At 41.1% G+C, this 27,261-nt stretch overlaps 1 protein-coding gene across 10 annotated transcripts in view; it reads right to left on the bottom strand.

The window, feature by feature from the left end:
- Positions 1 to 27,073, bottom strand: part of KANSL1L (KAT8 regulatory NSL complex subunit 1 like) — a 67,288-nt gene extending 40,215 nt beyond the window's left edge. For 5 of the 10 annotated variants that reach the window (XR_014228275.1, XR_014228276.1, XR_014228277.1 and 2 more), the window contains exons 1-3: positions 26,970 to 27,073; positions 18,792 to 19,906; positions 3,051 to 3,192 (exon numbers count right to left, since the gene is read on the bottom strand). Coding sequence is in view for 1 of the 10 variants with exons in the window: in XM_082313055.1 (XP_082169181.1) it covers positions 3,051 to 3,192; positions 18,792 to 19,876 (1,227 nt within the window). In the remaining 9 variants the exon portion in view is untranslated. Of the gene's footprint in view, positions 1 to 3,050; positions 3,193 to 18,791; positions 19,907 to 22,709; positions 22,838 to 23,637; positions 23,698 to 26,399; positions 26,421 to 26,969 lie in introns of those variants that run through there. The other 5 variants (XR_014228278.1, XR_014228280.1, XR_014228281.1 and 2 more) reach the window with 5 other exon arrangements.
- Positions 27,074 to 27,261: the final 188 nt, after the last annotated feature.

The following is a 27,261-nucleotide window of genomic DNA, read 5'->3' as shown; positions in this document are numbered from 1 at the left end:
TGTAACAGTCAAAACCGGTTCCTCAAATAGTCCCTTAATTTGTCATTATCTTGAGCAAATAAATTCAATACTTGGAAGAGGCTATCAAACTTCTGCAGGCTTTTTCCAAAGAGAAAGGGAAAGAATTTACTTCCTTGTAAGTACTGACTGCTACTCAAATATCAAGCAGATATTGAAAGAATGGGACCATTCCACTACACTGCCTCAAATTTTTCTTTCTAGTGAGAATATTCCACTAAAAAGCAAGGGAAGATTGTCATCATGTGCACACAAGGAACCCCTACATTATTTCTTTTAGCAAGACAGACTTCACGTAGGTTATGGCTGTGGAAAATTAAGGAACCTATAGTTTTACTCACACCTTGACTCCTGCCTCAGCAGCAACTTGCCCTAAACCATGAAAGCAAGTCTCAAAGAGACTTCAAAGAGGAGACTAGGAGAAAACGTGAAATTGTCCTGTTCTCATTGTGTCTCTTATTCCCCTGTTTAAGTTATAAATTTAAAGCTTAGAACAAAGATATTCTCTAAAAACAAATGTAGGTGCTTGAAAACTTGCTTTAGTGCCCAAAAGGGGCACAGAGATTCTGAATTTCCATCAAGTCAACACCAGATTTTCCACATTCATTATCAGGTAGTAGCCCATCATCTGTGCTTTTCCATTTACAGCATATGGAAATGAATCTAGACAGTATCGTACTACAATCTGTAGACCAACAACAGTTACAAAGTAGGCAGTACGTTCAAGGAAATTCAAGTATAGATCTAACTTCTATGTGCCACAACAGAAGGACAAGCTAGCTCAATAGCTTTAGACTCTTTTAGAATTTAGAATCTTTACATCTTTTTAGTAAAAGCATCATAAGTCATGACCACAGAGAGAGCAAAAGAAATAACCCACAAAAGTCTATAACACAAATTCTGAAGTCAGAGGAAGACACACAGGAAAAGTGGTGAAAAGGGCGGGGAACACTCCCCCCCTCTCCACTGCAATTTCATTTTTTTAAGTTGCAGAATCCTGTTGACAAGCATGAAAAGAGGAAAGTAGAAAAGGAAGGAGAAAACTGACAGACTGTATGAAAAGGGAGAGATGGAATAGGCACAGAAGAAAAGAGGAAGAGTAAAGAATTAGAAGATTAATACTGACTATATAGGAATTGTAAGTTAAATGGGTTCATTTGGGTTTTATGGTTTTCATTATAATATATGGGTTTTACGGTTTTCATTATAATGGGTTCATTCAAAATCAGTAAGTTTTGGCAATGAACTCCCTCCTCTCCCCCCCTTAAATGGAATTGTTTTGTTTTGCAGATATAATTTTTTTTTAAATGGAAGGACTCTCAAAGACCCAGAGCTGCTACTTCTGTGTGCATAGAGATGGAGAAGACACAATGTAGTAGGGCAGGAAACTGCCCACAAGTTAACCATCTCCCTTCCTATTGTGTTGTGGTGTTAAGAGGAGTGGCATTTTGCTTGAAATCATTGTTCACTGGCTATAAATCACATTTTTTTCCACTCAAAACACAGGAAAAACACTCTGAAACCATTAAACACAGCATACAAATTCTAATGATATTGTGTAATGACTTTGCAGCCACTAAATGAAAACAAAGAGCTCTTCTATCAGCCCACATGTCCTTCCGTAGCTGCTGCACTGGTGTACTACAAACACGTATACAAAAAAAATCACAGCTGAAGAAAATACGTGTCTACCTTCACTATGGGACACAATGCAAAATACTGAATACCACTGCTGGTAAAAGGGGCATGAAGTTTGCAAAAAGGAATGTCACTAAAGATCTGCACCAGGAAGATGACTAGGCTCCAAGCCAACATACCACCTAATGTGAAGAAAATGCATGACTAAAAGAATATTCCTTCTCTCCTTTCTCTGTTATTTATTTCTCCGTGTTCTGCAGCTCATAAGACCTATGCCACCCTAAAGGCTGATTGCTTTTGGGTGTAACAGTGTGCATGTACCTGGTATTTACGACAACGCTAAAATATGGGCATTCTCACCCTTCACCAAAATACAAAATCTCCTTTCACTTCTGTGACACAGAGGCAGGACAGACCCTCAAACAAAGGCTCTTCAATATTTTTTAAAGAAAAACCTGACTGGGGAAAAGTTGTGAGCAGGAGAGACAAGGCTGGATATGAAAAGAAGGGCTCTGAGGGCGAAAAGAGAAGAAAGAATCGTTTTTCTTTATGCGCTCAAAGGGAAATACTCTCTGGGATAATTTACCTCTCCTTTTAAAGTCTCATGTTCAGCCACGTAAAGTCTAAAGCATCTTCTGGCTCCTCTCCATCTGTGCTTATCTGACCCCAGCATAGATCAGACAACCTACGTGAGGCTCATCAATGGAGAGTCAAAGAGCCCTCCTCTCAAACTATCACACCACCAGAATTATCACAGGTTTTGGCTTCTTATATATGAGAATGACCTGGGGAAGCCATTAAATTGATAGATAGATTATTAATGTTTTAGGAATGTGACTTTCCCACTGTCTAGCCAGTTCGATTTACAAAAACTAGTACATGAGTTACACACATTGGAATTTTAGTAATAATTAATCCCTGACCTGTTCAAAGTGCTGTACAAACATTAACTAGCTAATCCTCAGAATAAACATGCACTGTAAATAACAAAAAAACCCACCCTGAAACCCCACAACACAAAAATGAATAATCAACCACCCCACCTGAAAACCAAATCTTGCCTCTTCTGCAGAGGGAAAAACTAGTGTGATAAATGCAGTACCTTGTGCTGGGCCCCTGAAAGTCACTAACAAAGTCACTAACTATCACAGATGGGAAGGTAAGAGCTCCGAACTCCCAGTCCTGTATTGATGCCTCTAGGGTACAATACTTTTTAGCTCCTGATGTCTTTCTCATTAACCTTTGCAAGCGATAGCCTGCGTGGATACAAGAACTCTAGGGCAAAACAAACAACAACAACAACAACAACAACAACAAACCAAATAAATAAATATTACAAGAAACACTGTCAAAAAATTATTTGAAAAGCCCATTTATGAGCTTACAGACAATACCTTGGTGGCACGTATCTGCCTGTGAAGGTCAGTTAGTTGTTGGATTTTGTATTCTAGTTCTGAAATCTGGGCTTGAAGCCATGTCCAACGGCTGCCAATTCTAGCTCTGTCTGCAAGCCACTTCCATTCAGAAGTATAGCTGCTGTGAAGACAAAATGCTGGTTAGTCCAAAAATAAAGATAACCACATTTGCACAAGAACATTTTTGACAGCTGCTCTGCCTCATGTTGCAAGCATCTCGGTTGCTTTCAGAAGATATCTGATTATACCCATCCAGTTTCACATCAGCTTATTTGTGTAACTACAGAACTTGCCCAAACCAGTATGATCAATGTTCACTGGCTATTCCCAAGCTAAGCTAGTTTTCTGTTCTGTATTATAAAACCCAGAGCAGGAGAAACTACCAAACTATATCAGTTAATGCAGATCACAGATTTGTAAAGAATTCCAGTAACTCCACCAGCAAGAACCCAAATTCTTACACCATACTTCTTCCCACAAGCTTTCACGAATATCGTTTGCTAACAATTGGAATATAGTAAAACACCATCCAGCAATGACCAGCAAGATATCAAGTCACTGTCCAAAAAACCAACTAAGTAGTTTAGATTTCTTTTATTCAGGCTATTTTATAAATACAGCTGTGTCAGTATAGTATAGTTAGGTCACCTCTTACTGGTGTTTACAAACAGGTGTATTTTATAACACAGAAGATATGCCTCCCAGTACTTGTCATTGTGATTAGCTTATTATGCTAAATTCATCACTGCTATCAGCAAACTTTACTCGACCTACATATTGAATAAATGAATTACATAACAGTACCACTCAACAAATAAACTTAATATCCAGTAAGTTTAAGCAGCAGAGACAACACAATGCAATATTTTAGTACGCAACTTCCACTAGTATCCTACCATTACCTGTGTTTATTTATTTAAAGAAAATGATTAGTGTTTTTTCCCACTAAAGTTGTCAAGTAGTTTGCCACAGCTAACTTAAAAGAGCTGTAAAACAAAATCAAAATTTTTCTGGAAAAGAAATATTTTTACTCGTTACTGGGTAACTACCAGATCTAAATTGTGGATGACACTCTATGGTAAGTTTTGCACAGGCAGAATATGTGATCCCCGGTTCCCCAGGCAATGAAGAGTACTGAAGTATCACAAAATATACAAGTAAAAGCAGAAGCCAGTGAATCGGAGTAAGAACATCACACAAGTGCAATTGTTTCATGCAGAATTTTGTGTCAACTAACTCAACAACAAAAGAAAGGTAATACATCACCCTGCAGAAGATGCTAGACATTTCCTGGCATGAGTAGAGAATGACTAAATTTCAGAATCCTGATATTTTCAGGGCAAAGATTATAAAACGTAATGTAACTCAAAATCTCAGAACCTTCAGTCTACTTTAGCTACCATAAATAGTAAGAAGAGACACAGTCTCTGGTAGGTTACCTCTAAAATACATAATTTCCCCCTTTTTAACATAAATTATCTGCCCACATAATTTATAACCAGCTTAAACTCTCTCCTACAGTGACAAAATGAACATATGAAATTAGACAGGAGATTGAAATGTCCTGTTTAAATCCAGATTGTACATACAACCAAATAAAGTAGATTACCATCAAAAAGAAACTCGAAGAACTCTATAAATATATACCATAATAAATTATTTACATTTTATATATTCTATTAGTGATTTTGTCCTAGGAAAAAAGGCATATGAAGTCATCTTGTGAATATCTGTTTTTCTGACAGCCCCTTCTTATTTCTCTTTGTTTTCCCATTATCACCAGCACATAGTAAATAGCCCTGGTTACTTATGCTTTAACCAGGTCTTCTTGCCAAGAACATCTCTGGGATTGATAGCTTTTGCACATTTGTGCTTCTGGAAGTTAGAAAATACAGTTTGCAGGGAAAGGGAGGGATCCGAATTCCTAGTTGGCTCAAGTCAGAGTTCAATTAAATAATGTGTTCACACAAGTGTGGTGGCTGGAGTAGTTAGGATTTGTCTCAAGACCCTGGGAAGGCAAAAAGCTAGTCCTAAGAAAAGAGCTGCTTAATGAAGCTGTAACAAATCCCTTAATCATTTTAACAACAAAAGTTAAATAGGAATAAAGAGGATAACCGAGAAAAACCCAACAGGAGTGCTGAGGTGCTTATTTCTATTTCTTTCTCAAAAGACAAATGAACAACTAAACAACAAAACCCCACAAACCAGGACATTTTTACAAGAAAGCCCAGGTGAAAGAAAATAAATCACACTGACAGAATTACCTCCCAAGCTAGATGCAACAGTTTGGGGAGAAAGGTGAGCTATCCTCAAACAGACCAAGGAGGAAGGGGGAGCAAATAAGAAAAATAAAAAGTGCCCACACAGCTGGGAAACAACAAATGGAATAGAAAGGGCCAGAGCTGGTCTTATGTCATATCCACTGTATAAAATCAGCATGTCAGTAAGGGAATCCATAATCAATACCAAACCACAGCAGATAACAGAAGAACAGTTAAATATTGTAACCTTAAGACAAACAAATCATATCCTCTGTATATTACTGTCTTATATATATAAAAAAAATCTCTGCAAAGTTATATCACAAGTTATTTTTCAAAAACGTGTTTGCAGTTTTTTCTTAAACACTATTAAATCTTGAATTAATTGCATTCACTTTAAATATATTATGTATATTTTCACTTCATTCTAAAATACCATGCAAGTATTTCTTAAGGCTTTAAAGTGTAGTATATAATTAAACTAACAGGATTTAATTACACTGTAATAATGATGTCCTTAGGCTGCTCTGTAAGGAAGGGTTTCCACTGAACTAAGCACAAACATTTTAAGCTCACGCCAAAGTAAGCAATTTTAGCTTCTCTCCCCTGCCAGCCCAGGCCGCCCCGTGCCCAGCGCCTGCACAAGCACTTGGGCAGCTACACGGTGAGATGGATTAGAGAGTTGCTCACAGTTAATTTTAACTTCGGAGGCAGGGTGAATGAAGCAAGTTTAAGTCTAGATCCCCCTCCCAGTTTTGATGCCTTGCAGACAGACACACACTTTTGCACTGCCACAAGGGAAGGGGCCAGAAGCTCAGGGCAAGGCAGTGAGCGCAAGCTCACATTTACAGGATAGGAGGTGAGACCACTGCTAAATTCTGTTTCCATCTCTGTCACCCACATTTGTTTGATCTTGCATTATTTATTTACCATCTTTGCATCTAAGTCTATTTCTCTACAAACTATTTAGTAAACCTTGTAACTCCTCAGAGGAAGATAAAATCGTTATAAGCTATCCTCACACTCCTAAGGTGAGCTGTCTGCATGCAAAGTAGTATGGTCACTCAAGTGACAAATGATAATCTACTATTGCAATTAAAAAATAAAATTAAAAAAATCTGTAAATCTGCTCCTGGGATGTTAGGGAGTACAGCGTAACATTCACTCAGTTAAGAAAGCTGCTTCAAGGTGGCACCAGTGAATTCATTAATTCTGCAAATCCAGAGAAGAAAAAAAAAAAAGAAACAGTCACAAAGGGTTACAAAAATAACCAGGCGTGTTACGGAAGGAGGAAGTCAGAGCAGGTGCTAAAGTAGAAGCTCCTGCTCTGGCTCTCTGTTGGGAATGAGACAAGAAAAAAAAAGTTTCTGTCTGTCCTGTTTCCTGTGTGCTCCTTTTGCAAGGCAATCTTTACTTGGTTTCCACGCTTTTGACTCTCACATCATACATCCTCCACAGGAATTTCAAATTTGTTCTTCGGCTGGCAACTCAATATAAACCACATTACATTTGCAAAAGTTTCTAATGTTCAGTACTGTCATACAGTGAAATATTAACTTAAATATAAACTTACTGCTCTTGCAATGACTCTAAATCTGCAGCTGACCTCCTGCACTCACCCAGGACTATTAGGATTGGAAGAGAACGGAGCAATACTGACTTTGTATGAATAAAATATTTCATTTAAATTTCCCTAGAAAAACATGCTGGAATTGCATCAGAGGCAAAATTTGTTTCCATGTGAGATACTGGCTTGCATTTCCCCTGGTTTGATTGAACTGCAGGAGGTCAATCCTGCAAGAGAAGAAAGAAATGCAGAAGAAACAAGCCACAAGGAGCACAGACACAAATGCAGATAGTCAAAATATGATAAAAAAAAAATATAATTGGGAAGGAGACGCCCAGGCTGTACTGTGTCACCCCAAAGTATGGGAAAGAATTCAGCTGGGGATCATCAGCACCAGCAGAGGCAGTATACGCATTTCATCAGACCTACTTGCTTTTGCTGAGACCAAAGAGGCAAGTGAAGAGCACTAAATAATATACTGCTATTACAGTCAGTACTGAACTTGAACTGAACGAAGCCATGCTCTATGGACAGAATATATGGATGAACCCCTCAGCACTCTCCCTTTCCCCAAAAGAGAAAAGTGAATTGAGAACAAACCATGCTTCTATGTAACCAAACCAACATCGGAGAATGCAATAGGACTATGAGAAGTATTTCCAGTACCTCCATTATGTTGTGGGTGAGATTTATGTTTTCCCAATAGCTAAAATCAGTCTGTCCCAAAAACCAAAACCAGGCAACCTAACTGAATGCAAAGGGGAACTGCCAACCAAAATAAAATTGCTGTGCTAGACACACTGTCGTTTGGGTCTTGTGTGTGGGGTTGGTTGTTTTTTTTTTTTTGTTTACAGGGGAGGAGAAGGGGTGGAATTTAAACCTTTTAGGCATATTTTATTTTTATAAGTAAACAAAACAAGAAGACTGAAAAACAGTTCATAAATAATGAAGGAGAAACACGGTGGTGTTTAAAACGCACAAAAAATACAGAACCTGGAACTGACAGTAAGTATCCAGGAAGGTTGACTCAAATAGGTAAGGTGAGCACAGGAAAGAGTATTTTAGAGCACACAGCTCTGTGCCCAAGGCAAGATTCTCCACAAGTATCTTATATCCTGAAAATTAAAAGAAAACTGAGGCCTTCCAGCCTCATAACTCCCAGGGAGAGCAAGTAACATGCCCGTACCATGACACGTCTGCAGGGACAATGACAGGATGCTTCCTACTGAACAGGAAAGGAGGATGCTTGCAACAGACCCACATCAAAAGTCCAAAACGCAGGTTTGCCAACCCAAAACAGTCTCCTTCCAAAAGGTTTGTTTTAAAGAACACCAATGCTTTCAAGTTACAACATTCTTAAACACGAAGAAGCCAGAGAGCAAGGCACCCATGCAGTGTGGGTGGGAAAAACTTCTCTAATTCCAGAATTCTGCATTAAACTTAAGAACCGCAGTTGCTCCTGACATCCCTTCACACTTACATTTCTACTCAGTTTCCTAACACGGTGTATTTTGCTCTTACTGCCAGGCCATGTCCCATTCAGTTTAATCCACATTGTTCTGGCATCCAGTTTTCAGATGATTTAGTCCTAAAGTGACGCCATGATCCTGACCTCAGCCATCCCTGCTGGTTCATCTCCTCCTCTTGCTGGGAACTCCTGGGCTATCAGAGGCCTATTGCAAATCATGCAACAGTGAAGCATTTGGGAGCAAGAAGCAGCTCATAAACTGCAGACTAATTACCCTCAGGACAAAGAGTTAATCACCTTCCTTGGTGGAAGTCACTGAAAACAACCGAAGTTTATCATTTTGATGGACTCAACTCCGGAAACTGAAAAGCAAAAAATCAGAAAGTTCTCCAGATCTTTAAATCCCATCCAGATATATGACTCATGATGAAATTCATGAGACCTAACACACTGGAAAAAAATCATACATTCCCCAGTTCTCTTGGGAAGCTCACTCAGTTGTACAAAAATACAAAATAGTTCAAAATCACCACATGGCACTCTATCACAAAAGCTTAACAGCACATTAGTATGGTGGGGGTCCCCCAGGACCGGAGCTGCAAGCCTGTGAACTTCCTGAACTGCCCCTAATTTTACACCAGCGTTACAGTCAGTTTTCCTGTGACTACACATGGCAATGCTCAAAAAGCAGCTGGCCTGAATATAAGCATTTTCTTGCAAGCCATTAAGGTGAGCGCAGGGCTTCTGCTACGTTCTGACAACATGCTGGTGAAATTCAACATGTCCATTTTTCTTTTCTCTGCAGACACTGACAGTTAATAAGAGATTACCTATGAAAATTATGAGATAGTATCATAAAAAACATTTAAATTAGGTGAATTCAGATATGTAGTGCATCTATTTTAGATAATCTTATCTGGATTTTACTCATGAGATAAAAATGCCCACTCCCAACAAAAACGTCCAACACTTGTAATGACTGAACAAACATGTCCAACCACAAAATGACCCGTAAATGCTTTCTCAAGGACTAATTCTTCCAGCACAAGTACTTAATGTTTGTTTTCAGAATGAACTAACTTCAGTTGCTGTTGAAGTATTAATTTCCCCGGACCAGTTAACTGTTACATCCATAACAGCCACATAATTAAAAAAACAGCAAGTCCAATCCCTTCTATGCATTCCAGAGTGCAAACAAGATTAAAACAAACTGCAACAAATATCGTCTTCTGGTATCATATCCGATCAACACTACAAAACAAAACACTATTTACTCTGACAGTTCACTATCACAGCCTTTGCTCAGATCATCCAGGAGTGCTCGCCGCAGACTGACTGCGGAGAGCAATATGCCACTGTTTTGTAACAACCAGCACCAAACCAAGCTAAGCACTGGGGGGAAAAAAAAAAAATCAATCAATTAAGGGAAGCTCTCTGGTACTCAAAATTATACTCAAAATTATACTCAAAATTGCAATCTCTGCAAAGATCTGCAATCAGGTCATTCTTCTGGAGCTTCCAGGGTTGCTGTCTTCTTTGATGTTTAACAGAAATTTTTACCTGGCAGAGATTTTCCTCCGAAGCACTACACGGCTTCAGAACAGATGGGTTACAGTTCTCCCTATCATCTACAGACATCGGCAACTGCTTACCACAATTTCTGGCACCCACACCTGGTCCCACCATCTCTGACATACTGTTGCCATTTAATACTTTCAGAATTGCATCCAATAAGATACGTTGATAGTAACACAAAATACACATCTTATCTTCCCAAACCAAAAACCTTTATCCAGGTCAACATTTCTGCTAAGTCATCAGACCTGAGGAATTTATGCAGTAACACCTGAAATTATCAACCATAGCTATGATTTTCCCTTGAAGAGAAAATTCACGGTACAGAACTGGGGGGGGGGGGAGAAGGGATTAAGTAGCAACAGAGTAAGATTTTCCTTCTTCCACAAGTAAGTTCAGAAGGGACAGTGGGAACGGGAGAAGAAGAAAATCAATATTTAGGAAAAAAAGGCTGTAGAAGAAAACTGAGAATATAAAAAGGGCAAGTCTCTGCGCTTGGATACCCTAGCAAAGGAGAAATTTCATAAGAATTTCACGCTGGAGCTCTATATGCTCCCTCATCTGAGAAATCACATCTTCCAAACTGATGAGATGCCACAGCCCGTACTTGCCTGCTACAGCGTTCCTGCAAAGAATCACACTATTACTACAGGTTTTTTATTAGGAACTGAACTGTTACACTTGCACTGAATTGTTAACTCAATTTAGGGCTCAACAAAAGAAATTAAAAATTCAGCTTCTTAAAGCAGTGTTGTCTGTTACAGTGATGAACTTTTCCAATGGCTGGCTTCACAACCTGGTAGGTGCTTTTCATCTTCAATTCTGTTTGCCTAATTCTTTAGAGCTGTTAATGATAAAAGGCCAAACTGGTTGGCAGAGGTGGGGTCAGTTAGAATATTAACTGCCCAAGAAGTAAAAAACCTGCAAAAGGTAAACAACCAGCACTATTTCCTCTTTTAATAAAACAAACAAACAAAAAAATCAGTCCAAAATGTGTATCTGCTAATACCTTCTGTTAAAAATATTTTAAAACAAATTTTTAGGATTCTGTTGGCTCCCCCGGCACCCCAGCTTCTTCCACTAAACCTCTGCATGCTGTAGATCAGACCAACATGGAGCAGAGAAGCAGGCAGAGCTAACATGCAAAGAAAGAAACTACAGGAACACCAGGGCTGCCTGGAAACAAGGTTCTTTTCTTGCCTTTGAAATGGCACAACATCAATAGACTAACAACAAAACACCAGGAACACAGGCCTAGAAACTTTCTGTATTACACAACTGCTCTTGAAAAAGAAATCAAGAAAGTAGTGCTACGTCTGGATCCCATGCTCAACCTAAGATAGAGCTTACAATATATTCCTTTAAAGGTACGTGCAAATGGAACATTATTACAGCATACAAGCAGCGTATCAATGCTGTCCAGCCCCTGAAGTTGGTCCCAAAATTTGTACATACATTCTTACAAGGAATAGGTGGGTATGATATTCGTGTAACATCTAACTCCAGCTTATAACTGATTTCATTCTAGCTGTACATAGTGTCAGATTTCAAAGTAAAAATGGATAAGCAGCATATTCTTTTTTGAGACTTTTTGGATAGACAACTAACAGTTGATCCAGAACTCGCATGCCAGATGCACTAGAAATCATCGGCAGGTTTTCGGTAGTGGAGGGGCTGCAGCCCTGCAGAACAGGAAAAAACTGCGTGGGCAGGGACTAAGGGGAGACTCAGAAGGGGCTGTGGCTGGTGGGGAAGCCCACGGCAGAGCAATCACCTGAGAAATGAGGAGCAGCAGCAGCAAAGGTACCACCACATACTGACCTCCACCTCCTGATGCCCCTCACCTCACCGAAGGGAATGTGCCTTGCTGCAAGGTGATGTGAGCAGTGCGCCCACCAAGTGTGTGTGTGTGTGGGGGGGGGGGGGTGCGCTGCGGGGAATGGGCTAACGGGAGAGCTGGAAGGACCCCAGAGCACTCCTTCAGATGGGAGGGCAGCTGGGCAGAGCTAGGACAAGTCCCACTTCAAGCCCTGAGGCCTGGACCCAGCCCACCTGCAGGACCCAAAGGAAGCTGCGGAGGGACTGTGCTGAGCGTGAAACCCCGGTGGGTGTGAGTCCCTAGGGACCCCGGCACCTGTCCTGGGGACACGGGACACCCAGGTACCTCAGAAACCAAGTCCTTTGGGCCCCCCGCAGTTGCTGTAGGCATGCTGTGATTAAGTAACAGAGGAGTAACCAAACAGTATTTGGCTGCCTGCTTTGCAGGGCAGGGATGGAGTTTGTTATGAGGTTAAGCCCTACGGTCTGGTCTGCAGGGACAAGGGGTGGAGAATGTAATGAACGTAGGTTTGAACAGTTGCATCCTTCTTGGTTTGGGTGTTTTGTAAGAACTTGGTGCGAAGTTTCACTGAGTGTTGTTGCTGTCCGGTCCGCCACCATGGGCTGGAGGAAGGGGAGTTTATAATGCACATATATTCAAACATGCATGTTCAGGTTTATTTGTTTTCAGTACCAGAAGCAGTAATTAAAAGTTTGCTAAGTGGAAATTAAATTGATTTAAATTCCCCAACAGAAAACTTTTTCTCACCCACAACAGTTAGGTAAAATGTTTGGATGAAAATAAAGTAATTTACAGCTATTTCAGTTTCAATAAAAAAGAGCACAGGTCAATATATTTAAATCCGACATCTAAAGTTACATTCCTAACCCATATTTAGCAGTATGAATGAAAGCCTGTTACAGGAGAGTATTCCTATTTGGGGAAGTCTTTATGCACACTTTTTACTTCATGTGAAAAGGAAAGCATTTAAATGATTTCCTGTATCAGGGGCCCACGTACACTGATTTTCAAAGACACTAGATGTATCCCTTTTAAGTAGATTCTTATGAAATCAATGTTATCTATAAAATGAAATAACGCTGCCCTCACTCCAAAAGATGTTATAAAGACAGTTTGTTGTTGTTTGTAAACAAATCTTTTTAATTAAAACAAAACACATTTCACAGCTTAGCAAAATAAAAAAGCTAGCCATAAAACACTGATTAATCAGCAGTTGACATCAAACACCAAACTCATCTTGATCTACCATTTAATTAAGCATGTGAGGTTATCATGTATACACATGTGTCTGACTACTAGCTTTTCTATTCTACTATACTATGTTGATTGTGTATTAAACTGTCATTCAGAAGAGTAATGCCAAATTTTTATTTAATATGCATTCAACACCTATCTAACTCAAAAGCTTTGACGTTCCCGGCTCTGAGATTCCCTTACAGGTTACAACTTGTCAAACCTGCTGTCTTTCATTAGAACCTTTCAGTCTGCTTTCAGCAGCTGCAAAAATATTAATGTAATTACAGGTTAGAAATCAGGATCCTCACTCACAAGAACATTACTCTGGTATTGGGAGAAGGAAGTCTTGCTCAAAAGCAAGTTATTATTGCTGTACATCAGATCTCTAAAGAAAAACAGTAGATTCATATGGGACCCTAAAGAAGTTGTAAATCCATCTTATGGAAATCCAACCAAGTGTAGTTGAATATATTTGAAATAATACATGTATCCCTAGAGTGAAAACAGAAGGTAATATAAAGCTAGCTTTTCTTTCATTCCCTGGTAACAATTCTCCTCCCACATCCTAGTGACAGGGGCCAAGAATTGAGAGAATGGAATTCATGAAAAAGCAATGTATAAAACATTTTGAAAACAGCATATTATTAGCAGCTATGAATTTATACTTATTCAAAAGCCCTCACATTAATCTTCTATGCTAATAAGACACTTCCTGGACTTGTAAACTAAAAAGGTCTTAAAAACTGAAAACAATTGGGGTTTTGTGCTTAAGAAAAATGGAGAGTAGTATTTAGTCCTGGCAGACTCTCTTCCTCCCCTTCCCAAAACCAGAATTCAGTTCTGATATCAGGTATGAAGAAAAATTACACTTCAGGATGGAAAACTATGACTTGATCTTGCAAAAACAGCTAGCATCCCCTTATAATGTGGCTCAAAGACATGCAACAAACACCAGTCCTTAAGCAGTGCCTTCTATAGTGAGGCCTGCAGAACTGCATTGATGTTGCTCAATTAGCCATGAGAAAAAATGCTAGGAAAAATGGAAAATAATCTAGAACAGATTAGATCTGGAGATACTAGTCATAATATTTTCTTCCTTCCTGTCTTCTCTCCATCTTACTGCTCCCCTCCCCACCAAGTATTTGTTGTAAAAGCAGATTTCCCATCTTCTCTCTTTCCAACTAGCAATCTAAAGGGGAAGAAAGAAAAAAAGAAAAAAAAAAAAAAAAAGAAGAGAAGAAAAAAAAAAGAGAAAGATTTCCTATCTCTGCACATTCATTGTAAAAGTTTCCAGGCACAATAAACCCTCTGGGCATGGAAAAATACAAGAGTGCTTCTTCGTCAGGCTTGAGGTTGCTGGAGGATAATCAGTAAAACATGTCTTTCAAAAATCAGAGGAAAAGCATGAAAATATTTCAGAAGAAAAAAATCCCACCAAATGATGCAGAAGGACTGCATTCAGATGGCGGAAGGAGGATTGGGGAAACAGGGCACAGGACATCCTTTTTCACGAGTAGACAGAGCTACTTATTTTGCAGAAAAATCTACTGTAAGCAGTTTTTCTCTCTAATCAATTAGGTGCATGCATTACTGTTAGATTGAGCAAGGAGCTCTGCCTTCGAAGAACCCCAGTGATGATTCTGGAAGATCATTCACATAGTGCACGTAGAAAAACAACTCTGTACCCTGCAACTTTAAAGGTTTCCCAAACAACCACCTCAGCATCAGATTTCTTTGTGGTACATTGTAAACAACCAGAACTTCTAACCACATCAGGTACACACACAAAATACATGAATAAGGATGTAGAGTTGGTCTGGAAGGACACAATACTATCTCCCAGGGCAGAGTTGTGCTTTTGAAAAAACTTCAAGCTCACATCCTCCCCCGAGTCACGTTGTTTGAAATCTGTGACCATTTCTGCAGATAATCTTCCATCTTTGTGAACAACAAAGAAGATCAACAAGTTCCAAGTAAACTCAGCTGGTGAAATATTGGCTATGTTGCATTTCAAGTGGTTGATGTTAGTTGTGAATTCCTGAAGGAACTACTTATGCTCAGCTTTGTGACGTCCTCCTCGGGCCCTTCGTCCACTTTCGTTGCTAAGACCTAACAGGGAGCTAGTGAACAGCATCTAACATCTGCCTTCGAGAAACCAGAGAGAAGTACTACCATAACCCCTGTGTAATCTCTTGGGAATTTCCTACACCCAAAGGCTGGAATGGTACTACACTACACTACAAATTACTGATGGAAATTTGGTGCTTTGCCTAAGAAACCTTCCATGAAAACTGACAGGTTAAAGACATTCATGAGCTGACACTAGCAGCAAACTGACAAAATTCCTGAAAAGAGCCAACTGTTCTTTCATATTTCTTTTTAGCAAATACTCAAAGGACCAAATGTATTTTGATTAAGCTCTTGAAATTGGATGAGGCTTTCCAATTACTCTAGGAACTAGGGAAATTCAGTAAGTACTGTGAATTGTCAACTAAAAGAATTGCCTTCACCAGCAGACCAAGGATCTTTCTTGTCTTGAGGACAGCACCTATGTAACGCACAAGGAATGAACAATGGTCTAAATATCTTATAACAGCTATTTGCAACTAAACAACAAAGGTATTGAAATAGATGGATAAAGACAATCATACTTGAGACAAAGCATTGTGATACAGCTCAGAAGAGCTTATGTCAACACTCATTGGGTACAACTCTTTTCAGGGTAATGAGAATGAACAGGTTCAAAATGCTAAGAATAGCTCCAGGTTTTTTCCTACCATGAAGAACTGGAGCCAGAATCAACTTCTCCCTCCTGATGGGAAACAGACTGTTCTCAGGTAAACACGGTAACTGCAGGTTCCTCTCCCCTTGCTTGCACATTGGACTGACACCTCCTCCCTCCCAAAAAAGGATAAAAAGCACTGCAGTCATGACAATGACCAGCCACCAGCGTGATTACAGCCTGAAGTTAAATGCAATCAGTATACTGTGACAGAGGCAAAGCCAAAACATTTTCCCATTCATCACTGCATTAATAGAACCTTTTACAATCTACAGTTAAGTATTATGAATAATATCACACAGGAAGAATCTTTCCAGGTCAGTAAAAGTCTTCACTATGAATAATAAGTCACAGGCGAGGAAACAAGTATTCTCTCACCCACATGATCACATTATTTCTGGAAAGCACTAAGAGTCAATTCCCTAGGAGAGAAAGGCATTTCAGAGAATGTAAATCCACTTAGCAGAAATAAAAATGGATGTTAACTTTCTTTCTTTTGTCCAGGTGAAAGGCAATCCGAAGAGCCTTAAAGTGGTAAAGCTCAGAAAACAGCACATCTCAGCAGCTGCACTGGTGAATAACTGATTTACCTTTGTCACCTAAAAGAAAAAGTGCAGCCTTTTAGCCACAAAGACAAATCTTAGGAAAGTTGGAGAAGTGAAGAAAACCATTCCAGGCTGAAGATAATGGTAAATTTAAATAAGAGGCAGCCTGTCTTCACTGCAGTGTTAACTCAAGTACTGCCTTAGCCTGTGCACACAGGCAAGAGTCTTCTGCTTAAATTAGGTAGTACTTCAACTCTGAGCTTGCTGGCCCAGCAGCACAGTTCAAACACCAGTGATTCTTCCACTGCCAACGCAGCAAGGCATTGGTTAATGCACATTGCTAACCTCGTCACCGCTGCTGCTTGACTGCTGTTCAGCAGTAAGAACATAAAAAAGGGAGGAAAAAAAACCCAACCCACAAATAAAGAGTTGCACCGGGTCTGACTGTAGACGATCTACCCAGTCTCTTGCCTCTTAGCAGTGGCCAAGATAACAGCCTTACAATAGGGCAGGCATGGAGGGAGCAGTGCTTCTCCAGAACACTCCCTCAGCTGCCAGTAACAGCAGCTTGGAGATTTCCTGAGCCAAAGGTGGTGTCTTTGTACTTAATAATCCTCTGTAGATTTTTTCGTCAGTGCAACAAAACAAACTGAGTAAGACTTAAGTGGAAAGATAACTTAAGGAATTCAAAAGCCACAAGAAGAAATAAAGGTAAAGGACTAGCAGGCGGTTAGAAACTCGACTATCCCTGGCAAGAAGAAAAAAGAAAACCCTTGCACAGAACTTCAGTCCAAGTTCTACATTGTCCACTACCCTTCAAAATCAAGAGTTTCTCATCAGTTTTTCTTTTTCCGTTCATGTAATCACAAGGTAAGAATCCTAGAGGCAAAGCTATTACTCAGAAGTTCAAACATATCAGCTAGGAGAAGAATGCAGATTCTCCTACACTGGCAAGAGCCAAAAACGCTGTTTTTTCATTAAAATATTTCAAAAGGAGAATAATTCTTTTGCAAACGTAAATATTTAAGGTGAATCTAACTTAGTTGGCAAGTCATTATGCTTTGGTTGGACTTTAGTACAGTATTTACCATTCTGACAATAAATAAAAGAAAATGAAAACTAGTTTTTACTTTGCACTTTTTCTCCACTCTGTTTTCCAGACGTACAGAGTTTAACAAAACGCAGCAGTGATTTGAGACAACCATGCTACACTGAAGCTTCCCTAACTGAAGCTATATAAACATGTAACAGGGCACTGCTCTTTTCCAATTTAAGATGAAGCTTTCTTGATTTCTTCTGAACATTATACTTTTCAAGAAACAGACTGAGAAATGTATGTTTTTAAGTATTTATTTTTCCTCAAACACCAGTGTCACTCTTAATGCTTTCCAGACACTCCCTAACAGCAGAGAGTATAGGAGATCAGGAAACAAAACCAGTCCTGACTTCAACTGCTAGAAATGCAGGTGCCATGAAGCTCCTACCAAGCTGCTGCGTTTATGTGAAGCTGTATTCCGTGTGTCACTGTCCTGACTACCACATCCTAACAGACCTTAAGACATACTCTGTTCTCTCCAGCTGTAGGAAGGGGAAAAAGCAGCCGTCCTTTCATCACTTTCTATAATTATTGACCAAACAGATTGTGTTAATAGTGTAGCAAGGTAGGGGGGAAAAAAAAAAAAAAACAAGGAAAAAAAAAAAAAAAACAGGCTGTACCACCATCAGGGAACAATTTTGCTATCTACTTCTCCTACCCACCACTGGGGTAGGATTTCCAAAGCCACAATAATTTGTATTGACAGGATCTCAAGACAGTATTAGTTAACAATATTAATTTCCATCTAGCTCTTCTTGAAAAAGATAGCAGCAACAATAAAAACATCACTGCTAGCTTCATTCACAGTAGTAGAACAACTTCAGTAAGCAAATTAACATTTTTTAAAATCAAAGAACCAAACTTTTTCAATATACCACTCCCAAACAGTGGACGGCTTGACACCTGCATCAGATGACCATTTCTACTCTTTATCACATCATAATAGATTTCAAGATCCTAACATTGACTAGTTCTTAATAACTCCAGAATAAAATGAAAATGATTTTCATACTGGCCAAAAATATCATTTACAGCACTGCTATCACTATTTGATTTACAGCACCATCTGAGTATCGAATAATTAGCAGCACTAATGTAATGCAAAGTGATAGGGTGCAGTACAAAATCTACAGTCTCGTAAAGTAACTGTTCCTTAAACGCTGCCATTGGAAGTTCTTATTTTTTGTCTGGCCTCTGCCAAACCTAGCTCACACAGGCAGTCCTGCTGATTTCAGTAGGACTATCTGTTGAGTGAGGTTACTCACACAAGAAGGAATCTGCAGGTCTAGACCCTTCCATCTTGATTTATAAGCATGAAGCACATGAGTCTAGCAGGAATTTAACACTTACGATTCCACAGTTGTTCTTACAGTCTGTTCCTCACCATCTTCATCTGAGCTGCTACATGTTGCATCAGAGTCCAGATCCTTCTCCACGCGAGACAGCAGCCCTCCAGTAGAAAGTGCAAAGCCCCGGATTTCACCTGGTGCAACGCTAACTCCATTCTGTACATCCGTACTCGAACTACTCTCCAAAGTAGTGGAGTTGTCTGACCAACCTTCAGTGCACCTGAGGGAGCTACTGCTCAAAAATCTGGTTGGCTCATGGAAAACCTTCATTCTTTGTAGCTGATGTTTCACGAAGCACTTCAGCTGCTGATCACAGTGTTTGATAACATGCTTTGCCAGGAGCATTTGTAAACGTTTCTGAGTTCTTTTGGCACGACTGATTTCCATTTGTTGCTTAGTGACACACTGGAGTAAGCGAGCATACACCTCCTCCGGGGTGCAGCTCAAAATCCCTTCTGAAGGCCCGTGAAGAATTTGGTGTAATAAATCCCCTTTTATTGTTTCAGTGCAGACTTCCAAAGCCCTACCCAAAAAACCATTCTTCTTGTACCATTTACCATTCAAAAGCTGCAATTCTTCTGTGTTACTGGATTCAGTTACATTTGAATCCGAAAGTCTCTGTGTTTCTGCCAAATTCGGAGATGTGGTCTCTGAAAATGTTTCCCCTTTGACCTGTTCCTCAGGTTCTGAACGACTAATCTGACCAAATGATGTGTCAGCACCATTATGTAATGCATTTCTCATCTTGGAGCAGTCGGGCTCTCCTGCTTTCATTTGCTTACCGGTTTTGCTGCTAAACGCAGAATTTTTACTCATTAACAAGACAGACTGATAGCGCTTGGATGATGGTGGAGAACCAAAATGCTGCACACTGAAGATATCATTCCTGAGGTTGGGCTCAGCAGTGGGGAACCCCAGGACTGAGCAAGTAATCTGTGCGATGGAGTCCTCTTTTATCTTCTCTTCCACTGCTCTGGAATTTTCCATGCACAAAGCTGTATCAGACTCCATAGCTCTAGAGGACAAAGAAGGTGACAAGTGGATACCATGACCTTTTGTTGCTGCCTCTCTGAGGGCTGGTGTCATTATAGCTACGGTAGGTAGTTTACAGCAAACCTGAAAATAACATGGGCCGTGTAAATTTTCTCATTTTCATGACAAGGTACAAATACAACAACTGTCAGATATTTCATTCTTTCAACATTTCAACATTATTCAAAGATTCCATAAAAAAAAAGACATTATCTAAAGAACACAGATAGACTACACTCCCTCCCAAGTCAAACAGGAACACTCTCTCTCTTTTTTCTTTATTTCATTGAGAGGTTGCTCCATGTGCAATGAAAGCCTTTACTTCTCAGGGGAGTAAGTGTTCATACCTCATTGCATTTCTGATCCTATCAGCCTGAGAAGTAAGACTCACAAAGTTCAAGACTGTCATCTAACCTTGCCCGAACTGAAAAACATGACCATAAGCCATGTGACTGGAAGGATGCATTTTAAAATATGTGTGCAAGTGCATGTATATGCACACGCACAGAGAAGTACATCTACACATACAGAGATGTACATCTACACATTCCCACCCCAGAACTCTGGCTGGATTTTATTTTAATCTGCTCTGGAGATAAGTTAGTTTTGAGTTGTATTTGGTTTTCATTCAAGTATTTTTTTCTATACTTAAATGAGTCAACATCAACAGTATCACAGAAATGGCAGCTATGCAGCTACCTATTACAAGTTGAGCAAAGCAGAACACCTACCACATGATGAAACACTCTGAAATAAACTCAGAGGCACTATTGGGAGAAAGAGATTTAATGTAAATCTTATAAAGCAAGCATTTGATTAATTAATTTATTACATATTCTCACAAATACATTGTAGAAACCAATCATCAAGGCTAATGCTTTAAAAACAGAGAACTGTAAGTTCTAAATGTTTCCTAAAAAAACAAAACAAAAAAATCTTTTCTGTGCCTTTGTATCCCGTTCTTCTTTATTCATCAGGCACTGCCTGCATAATACAAACACAATATTCTTTGATAACAATTTGAGTAAAGGCAGTTTTCCTTTACAAATCCTTTTGCCTGTTGCTTGCCATAGCTTAGACGAAGGGTTCCCAAACTTTGGGATCAAGAGACCAGTGTCAACGTTCACCTCTTCTTGTCAGCAGCTATGCTGCCATGTCATAGTGTATCTATTCCACAGCCTACAGGGCAGGAATCACTGCCTTACACTGTACTTTCAGCTTTGTTTAGGAGATGGTTAAATAAACCCAGCAAAAGATTTAATTGAACATAGCCTGCAGAAGCCTGAAAGATAAGCTAGTCAGTTCTTCATATAGGAAGCTAGAGACAAAACCAGAAACAATGAGAGTAGTAACAAAAGTGTAGCACAGTACCTCCACAGTAAATTCTCTGTTTAACTGGTGTGCTAGTTGAGCAGCATTTCCATTGCCCTCCTTTTAATGTCTTCAGTTTCTTTGATCTCCACAGCAACTGCCTAGCTCAGCAATTTTCAATGCACAGATCCCATAAGGGGTCAATGATTCTGAGACTGCCACGTATGGATCTTAAGAAAAGCAAATTCCCTGTCTGAAGCCTTAGCTTGTTTGTAACTACAGGTTTTACACTGAAGGTGCAAACATTAAAGGGAGATATGGAAATCTAAGGAGCCGAGAAGTACCAGTCTGGATACTTTCTCCTTAACCCTCAAAACATGAAGAAAAACACAAAGAGCCACATGTTCCAGTACTGCCTTAACACTCTCCATATGCTTTATTCACTTTTCATTGCCCCACATATACTTCAACCATGAGGTTTTCACCCAGCATCACAGGGACCATGTTTGGTGGTCCTAACGCTAATCCTAAACGATACTATTAAAATCCCCGGTATTTTAACCTTTACCAACAGGCCAATAACTTCAGACTATAAAGGAATTCAGGACAAAGTCCTCCCCCGTGGACAGCCATTCACTAAGAGCCCCATTACCAGGATGGGACAGGGAAATGCACTGATGAGAGCTGGAGCCCTGAATCACAAAGGCTCTGGAGACTGAGCAATGCTCTCAGCACCTGGCTCACTCGTGGCTTTACATCTTCCCGCTCTTGTAAGAGCTAGCGGGGACAAGGATTTTTAAATCTAAAGGAGTACGGATTCAGACACTTATGCCTCCCCCCCCCCAGCATATGGCAAATAACTATAGTAAGTCAAAGTGATTTAGCATGGCTAAAACATAAGGGGGAGAGAAACGGAGCCCATGCTTGTCTGTGGGGTTACTATGAACTCAAGGAAGTCCCCATGTTAGATCTGTCCCTGGGAACTCCAAAAAGCTCTCTCAGAAGAACGCTGTCAGCCCGATATCTACATACACTGAGCAATGAGTTGACAGCTGTTTCAACTTTACCATCTACCTTCCTTAGCCTGAGTGGTTTAACAGCCACTTTTAATTGCTACTCCTGAAAGACAGGAAACATCCACACACAGCAGAGCTGTGGCTCAAGCAAACAAGAAGGATGGAGATGTGTATCTCGTACCTATACAAAGATCGAGGCTATTCAAGAACTGTGAGCAGAAAATTTTCCAAGTACTGTGTTTTAACTTAATCGTATTCCCTCAAATACTACACACCCTTCTGGTACAGTTTCAAATTTCCTAAATTGCAATGAATACCATTAGCAAATTATTTTAAGGTTTTTTTTTGAGTTTGGGGAACTTTTTCCCCCCCCTCTTTTAGGGGAAAGAGGGGAAGAAATCAAAGTACCCTCAAAATGAACCACAACCATTAAACTAAAGACCACCGACAAACTACTAACTACTTAGGAGTTCCTGACAGAAGATGCTTAAGTTACAATATAGCTAAAAAAAATAAATAAAATGCTTTTTAAGAGAGAACTCACTCAATTAACCCCTTACCCAGCAACTTGCAAACTTCACAAGATGTTTCTGCCCTGAAGACAGTCATGTGAGAGACTTCAGGTGTGTACCTCTCATTTCAGTGACTTTATAAAAGCTGCTACTGTCCCAGTCTCCAGTCCTTGACATTTGTCCAAGAAGTTCACACACACACAAAAAGTCATTGGTATATGAGCAAAACAAAATATCAGCTGCAAAAAAACTAAAACCAAATTTTCATACAAGTACTTGGCTCAACAAGAATTGAACAATTTTCATTTTGACACATTTTACTTCATTTTGGCAGAAAGCAGCAAAAATAATTTCACTCCACCCTTATTGGAAGTGAGTTTCTAGAGCCAAGTCTATTATCTTCTGGGGGGAAAAAAGTGCAGAGGGAGGGAAGACAAGTACTGCAACATGGTATTCAGGAAGAGTCTGTATTTTCCTTCTGGGAAAAGCTTTTTTGTCCTAGGTAAACCATTTCAAGGATTTTTTTTCCGTTGTGTACTACTTGAGGTTTTGAAACCAGAACAGCTGAAATGCTACTGAACTGGCAAACAGTTTGCTTTTCATGTGCTGAATACGCACTCCACTTGAAAGACTAAAAAGTATTACAAAAAGAAAAGCTGACGTAGAATAAGTACCAGGGAAGGGAAGAAACAAGTACCAGACATGCACAGTACAGCAACTGATATTTAAAGTGACTTTATGCTTATCCTCCCCTAATGCCTTAATTACCCAGGAGGATACAGCCAGGAACTGCAGTTTACCACAGCCCAAGCGCTCCCCCGACCCACACCCTGCTCCCTCCTCTCCCCACAGCTATGGGTCCCTAATCCCCCAACGACCCCTGCTCCTCTACAGCTCCTCTCCCCGCTGCTACCTCTGTTTATTTCTTAGTCCTTACTCAACATTTCCATGTTATACCCTTCTCTACCAGGCTTACCTCAACAGAATTTGTCTAAATCCTGAAACTAGTGTCTTCATGTTGGTAATTAGCAGCACCCTATTAAAATAAACACAACAAAACCCAATCACAAACCTGCCTGCACACAGGATGGCATTCCCTTCCCAGCTTTTGTTCATAGTCCTTTCACTTTTTGACTCTTTCCGCCGCCTTGCATAAGACTATCAGTTTTGTTACACAACACTGCAGACCATGTTTTGGGGGATTTTTGCTTGGGAGGAGGATTGCTTTGTCTTTTAGTGGTTTTTTTGTTTGTGATCTTTTCGTTTTCAATGACAATAAAGCTCCATTTGCACGAGGGTTTGTAAGGCTCCTCTGTACCAGCCTTCTCTCCTTGTAAATTGAGTCCTCTTTTGTCATCCCAAACACCTGAAACTTTCTTGTTAATAATGAGATTCCTGGAGACCAGGAGAAGATTTTTACTTTTTTTTTTGCTTTTAAATTCAGGGGCCTACAAATAACAGTTCAAATTAATACAGCTGTTTCCAGTTTATTCACAGATTAACAGTGTTTCAGATAAGCAAACTTCCAATGTTTATTCCTTGTCTAGAAGGCATTTCAAAAGCAAAGTGAAGTCCCGAGCAGCAGACAGCATCTGGTGAAACACCCAAAAATTAAGTTCAACAAGAACATTCAAAAACACTGTATTTCACACTGACAAGAGCTGCTTTAAGGCCTCTTAGAGAAAACCTGCAGAAGAGAAGGCAGCTACATGAGCAACCTTGATCTGCCTACAACATAACTGACAAAACCTGGTTTCCTACAGCTTTGTGTTGTTTGCCCCGTAATCCCTAGCTCCTCTTGGACAGCCTTCCTGATAATCGCTGGACAAAAATAAAGTGGTGCTCTGGCAGACAGGCACTACTGCGACACTGCCTTAGCTGTGCTGCCAGGACCGAGAGCCACTGCCAAGCTGAGCATGCAGGAGCTGATTTTGGCCAGCTTCTCCAAGCCTTGCCTGGTGAGAGGCATCCACTTGGGTATACTTTACCTACCTCTCCCAATTTTCACAAAACTTACAGGATCGTAATAATTTCTAAGAATAAAGAGAACAGCTCAATAGCATAATCTGCATTTTCTCACAGAACAGTCTGCAGCAAGGACCGCAAAAGAGATATTGGTCCCACTGGGTATGTCCTGGTTGGGAGTATAAAAGAAAAAGGGAAGATGACCATATTTAAAACACCTGGGACTAGCCTTTAAGAAATAATAAAAAAAAATCATCTCAGTAGGCAGCTTTTGTTTTCAGTTCAAAAGTAGCCCAGTTACTCATGACGAGTATTTAAGCATTTTAGTATTTTGTTCTATTAATAGATCGGAAAAAAAACCCAAACAAACCAAACAGGATTATGTAGGGAGTCTCAGCTTTCAGCAGCACTCACTGTGCAGGCAGTACTATATAGATAAAACTGTAAACTCCAGTGTTTTGCACTCCCCAGAAGATATAAGCACAAATTCCTCTTCTTTGGAAGGAAAAAAAAAAAAAAAAAAAACAAAAACCAAAACACACCCACCCACCCAAAAAGGATCTCTCTTTGAACAGTAGGAGAACTCACTTTAAGACAGACCACCCAAACAGTTTTAATCATTAAAAACATCAAAAAAGCCACACTTCAAGTAGAACTCATTAGTATTCATTTATGATAAAAATCCATGACTCATTAAAATCCCTGAACAGGGTTGTTTTTCTCCTTGTTCATAACTGCTTCTGAACAGAGAATCATATATTATTTCCAAGTTTATTACCATGCCATCAACTAATTCCTGTTCAGTGTATAATATCATATATTTGTAACATAACATCTGAAGTCATTTTTAACATATGCTAAACTTAAACACTCTTTGTATTACGTGACAGGTGCCTCTGTAAGTAGGTTGTACATATGTCTCTAATGTAAATATCTTTAATACTTTTAGATCCATTGTAAGGTCCATATCAACAGTTCAGTTATCCTTTTGAATTTCAGTTACTGAAGTGAGGGCCATAAAACCTGGTCTTAAACAAGACCCATTTAGCTCTTAAGACACTAATTAAGATGACTGGAATTTACACTCCCCAAAACATTTACAGGATTTCACAATGTGGACCAACAAGGAAGGAGAATCCTAAGGCACACAGACTAGCTTTCTGAATTGGTACACCTACTAGCATTATAACCATGCTTTATCCAGTTTAATTTTTAATATTTCCTTTTTATTAAATTAAGCACAAAAAGGAAATATCTACCCTTTGACAACAAGCAGATTTTAGCCATGTAGTTTTTGGTTTTTTTTTTTTTTTTTAAATCGGTTACTTTGCTCCCCATTGCTGAGGGGTATCAAGTACCTCAGTCACTGCTACATTTTATTTTGGGAAATGCTTCAGCGTTCTGCAACCCAGGTGCCGATGCACAGAGACTCGCTCAAGACCACAGAGGAAATCTCCACGAAGGCTGAGGGACACACCTGGATCTGAGCTGCTGTCCAGAGCTTTGCTGTCTACTTTATCTAAAGTATTCGGTGTTATGAGTAAGTGGCCCGGAGTCTGGGAAGCCAGCTTGGTCAGGGTCACTCGAAGGCAAAGGAATCCCTAGCAATATGTTCAGCTTGATTATCAGAGGGAAGTTTTAACCCAGGAATTAAAAAGACAAAACAAAACAAAAAAATCACACATGAAAACGCAGGCTAAAGGTTTCCACCCATCTACTGACCCAAACATTAAAGATGAACGAAAAAGAACAAGGCAGCACAACGCTATGTACCTACTCCGCCGCGCTGCTGGGAAGCTGGCGGTACCACGCACCCCGCCGGCGCGGCACAGGCACCCCGCGCCCGCAGATCGCCGGGCGCCCCCGGGCAAGGCGGGGCGAGGCCAGCCCGCCAACGCCGCGGCCGGGAGCCAGGGCCGGGCAGGCAGAAAGCGGCGCTCGGACGGCGGGGGGCAGCGAGGGAAGGACGCGGGAACCCCCATGGGAGCCGCGCGGGGACGCGGTGGAGGGGGGCAACGGCGGCGGCGCGGCCCTGCCCGCCGGCTCCCGCCCCGCGCGCCCGGGCCGCCCCCGACGGCGCCCGGGTCCCGCCCCCGCGGCCCCGCCCCGCGCCCAGACCGTTAGCCCCCCCGCCCCGCCCCCACCCCAGTCTCCTCCTCGCGCATGCGCGCCAGCCCTCGGCGGCGCCACCGCCGCTCCCGCCGCGGGAACCAACCGCCGCCCGGCCCCGGTTTCTCCCCCCCTCACCGCGCCTGAGCGCAGCGCTCCCCGCTGGCGCGCAGCGGCGGCCGGCCGGCGGCCCCGCCGCCCGCCCCCGGCTGCCCCGCCAAGCCCCGCGCTTGCCTCTGCCCGCCGGCTTCTCCACAGCGGCGCTGCCGCCTCCAGCCCCCGCGGCGCGGCGCCCGGCGCGGCTCCCACTGCCGCTGTTGAACTGTCCGCGCCCAGCTAAAGCGCAGCTCGGCGGGCGGGGCGGGGCCTCCCCGCAGCGGGGGAGGGGGCCGCGCCGCTCAGGGGAGGACCGCGGCCAATCCGCCGCGCCTGGGGGCGGGGCTCGGCGCCGGAGCGGCCGCCCGCCATTGGCGGGGCGCCTGACGCGGGGACGGCCCTCCTGCCGCGCGCGCCTCCGCGGGGCGCG

The sequence above is a fragment of the Platalea leucorodia genome, assembly GCF_965183815.1.
Source record: "Platalea leucorodia genome assembly, chromosome: 5".
Taxonomy (NCBI): domain Eukaryota; kingdom Metazoa; phylum Chordata; class Aves; order Pelecaniformes; family Threskiornithidae; genus Platalea; species Platalea leucorodia.
This window is presented reverse-complemented; position numbering and strand designations above follow the sequence as displayed.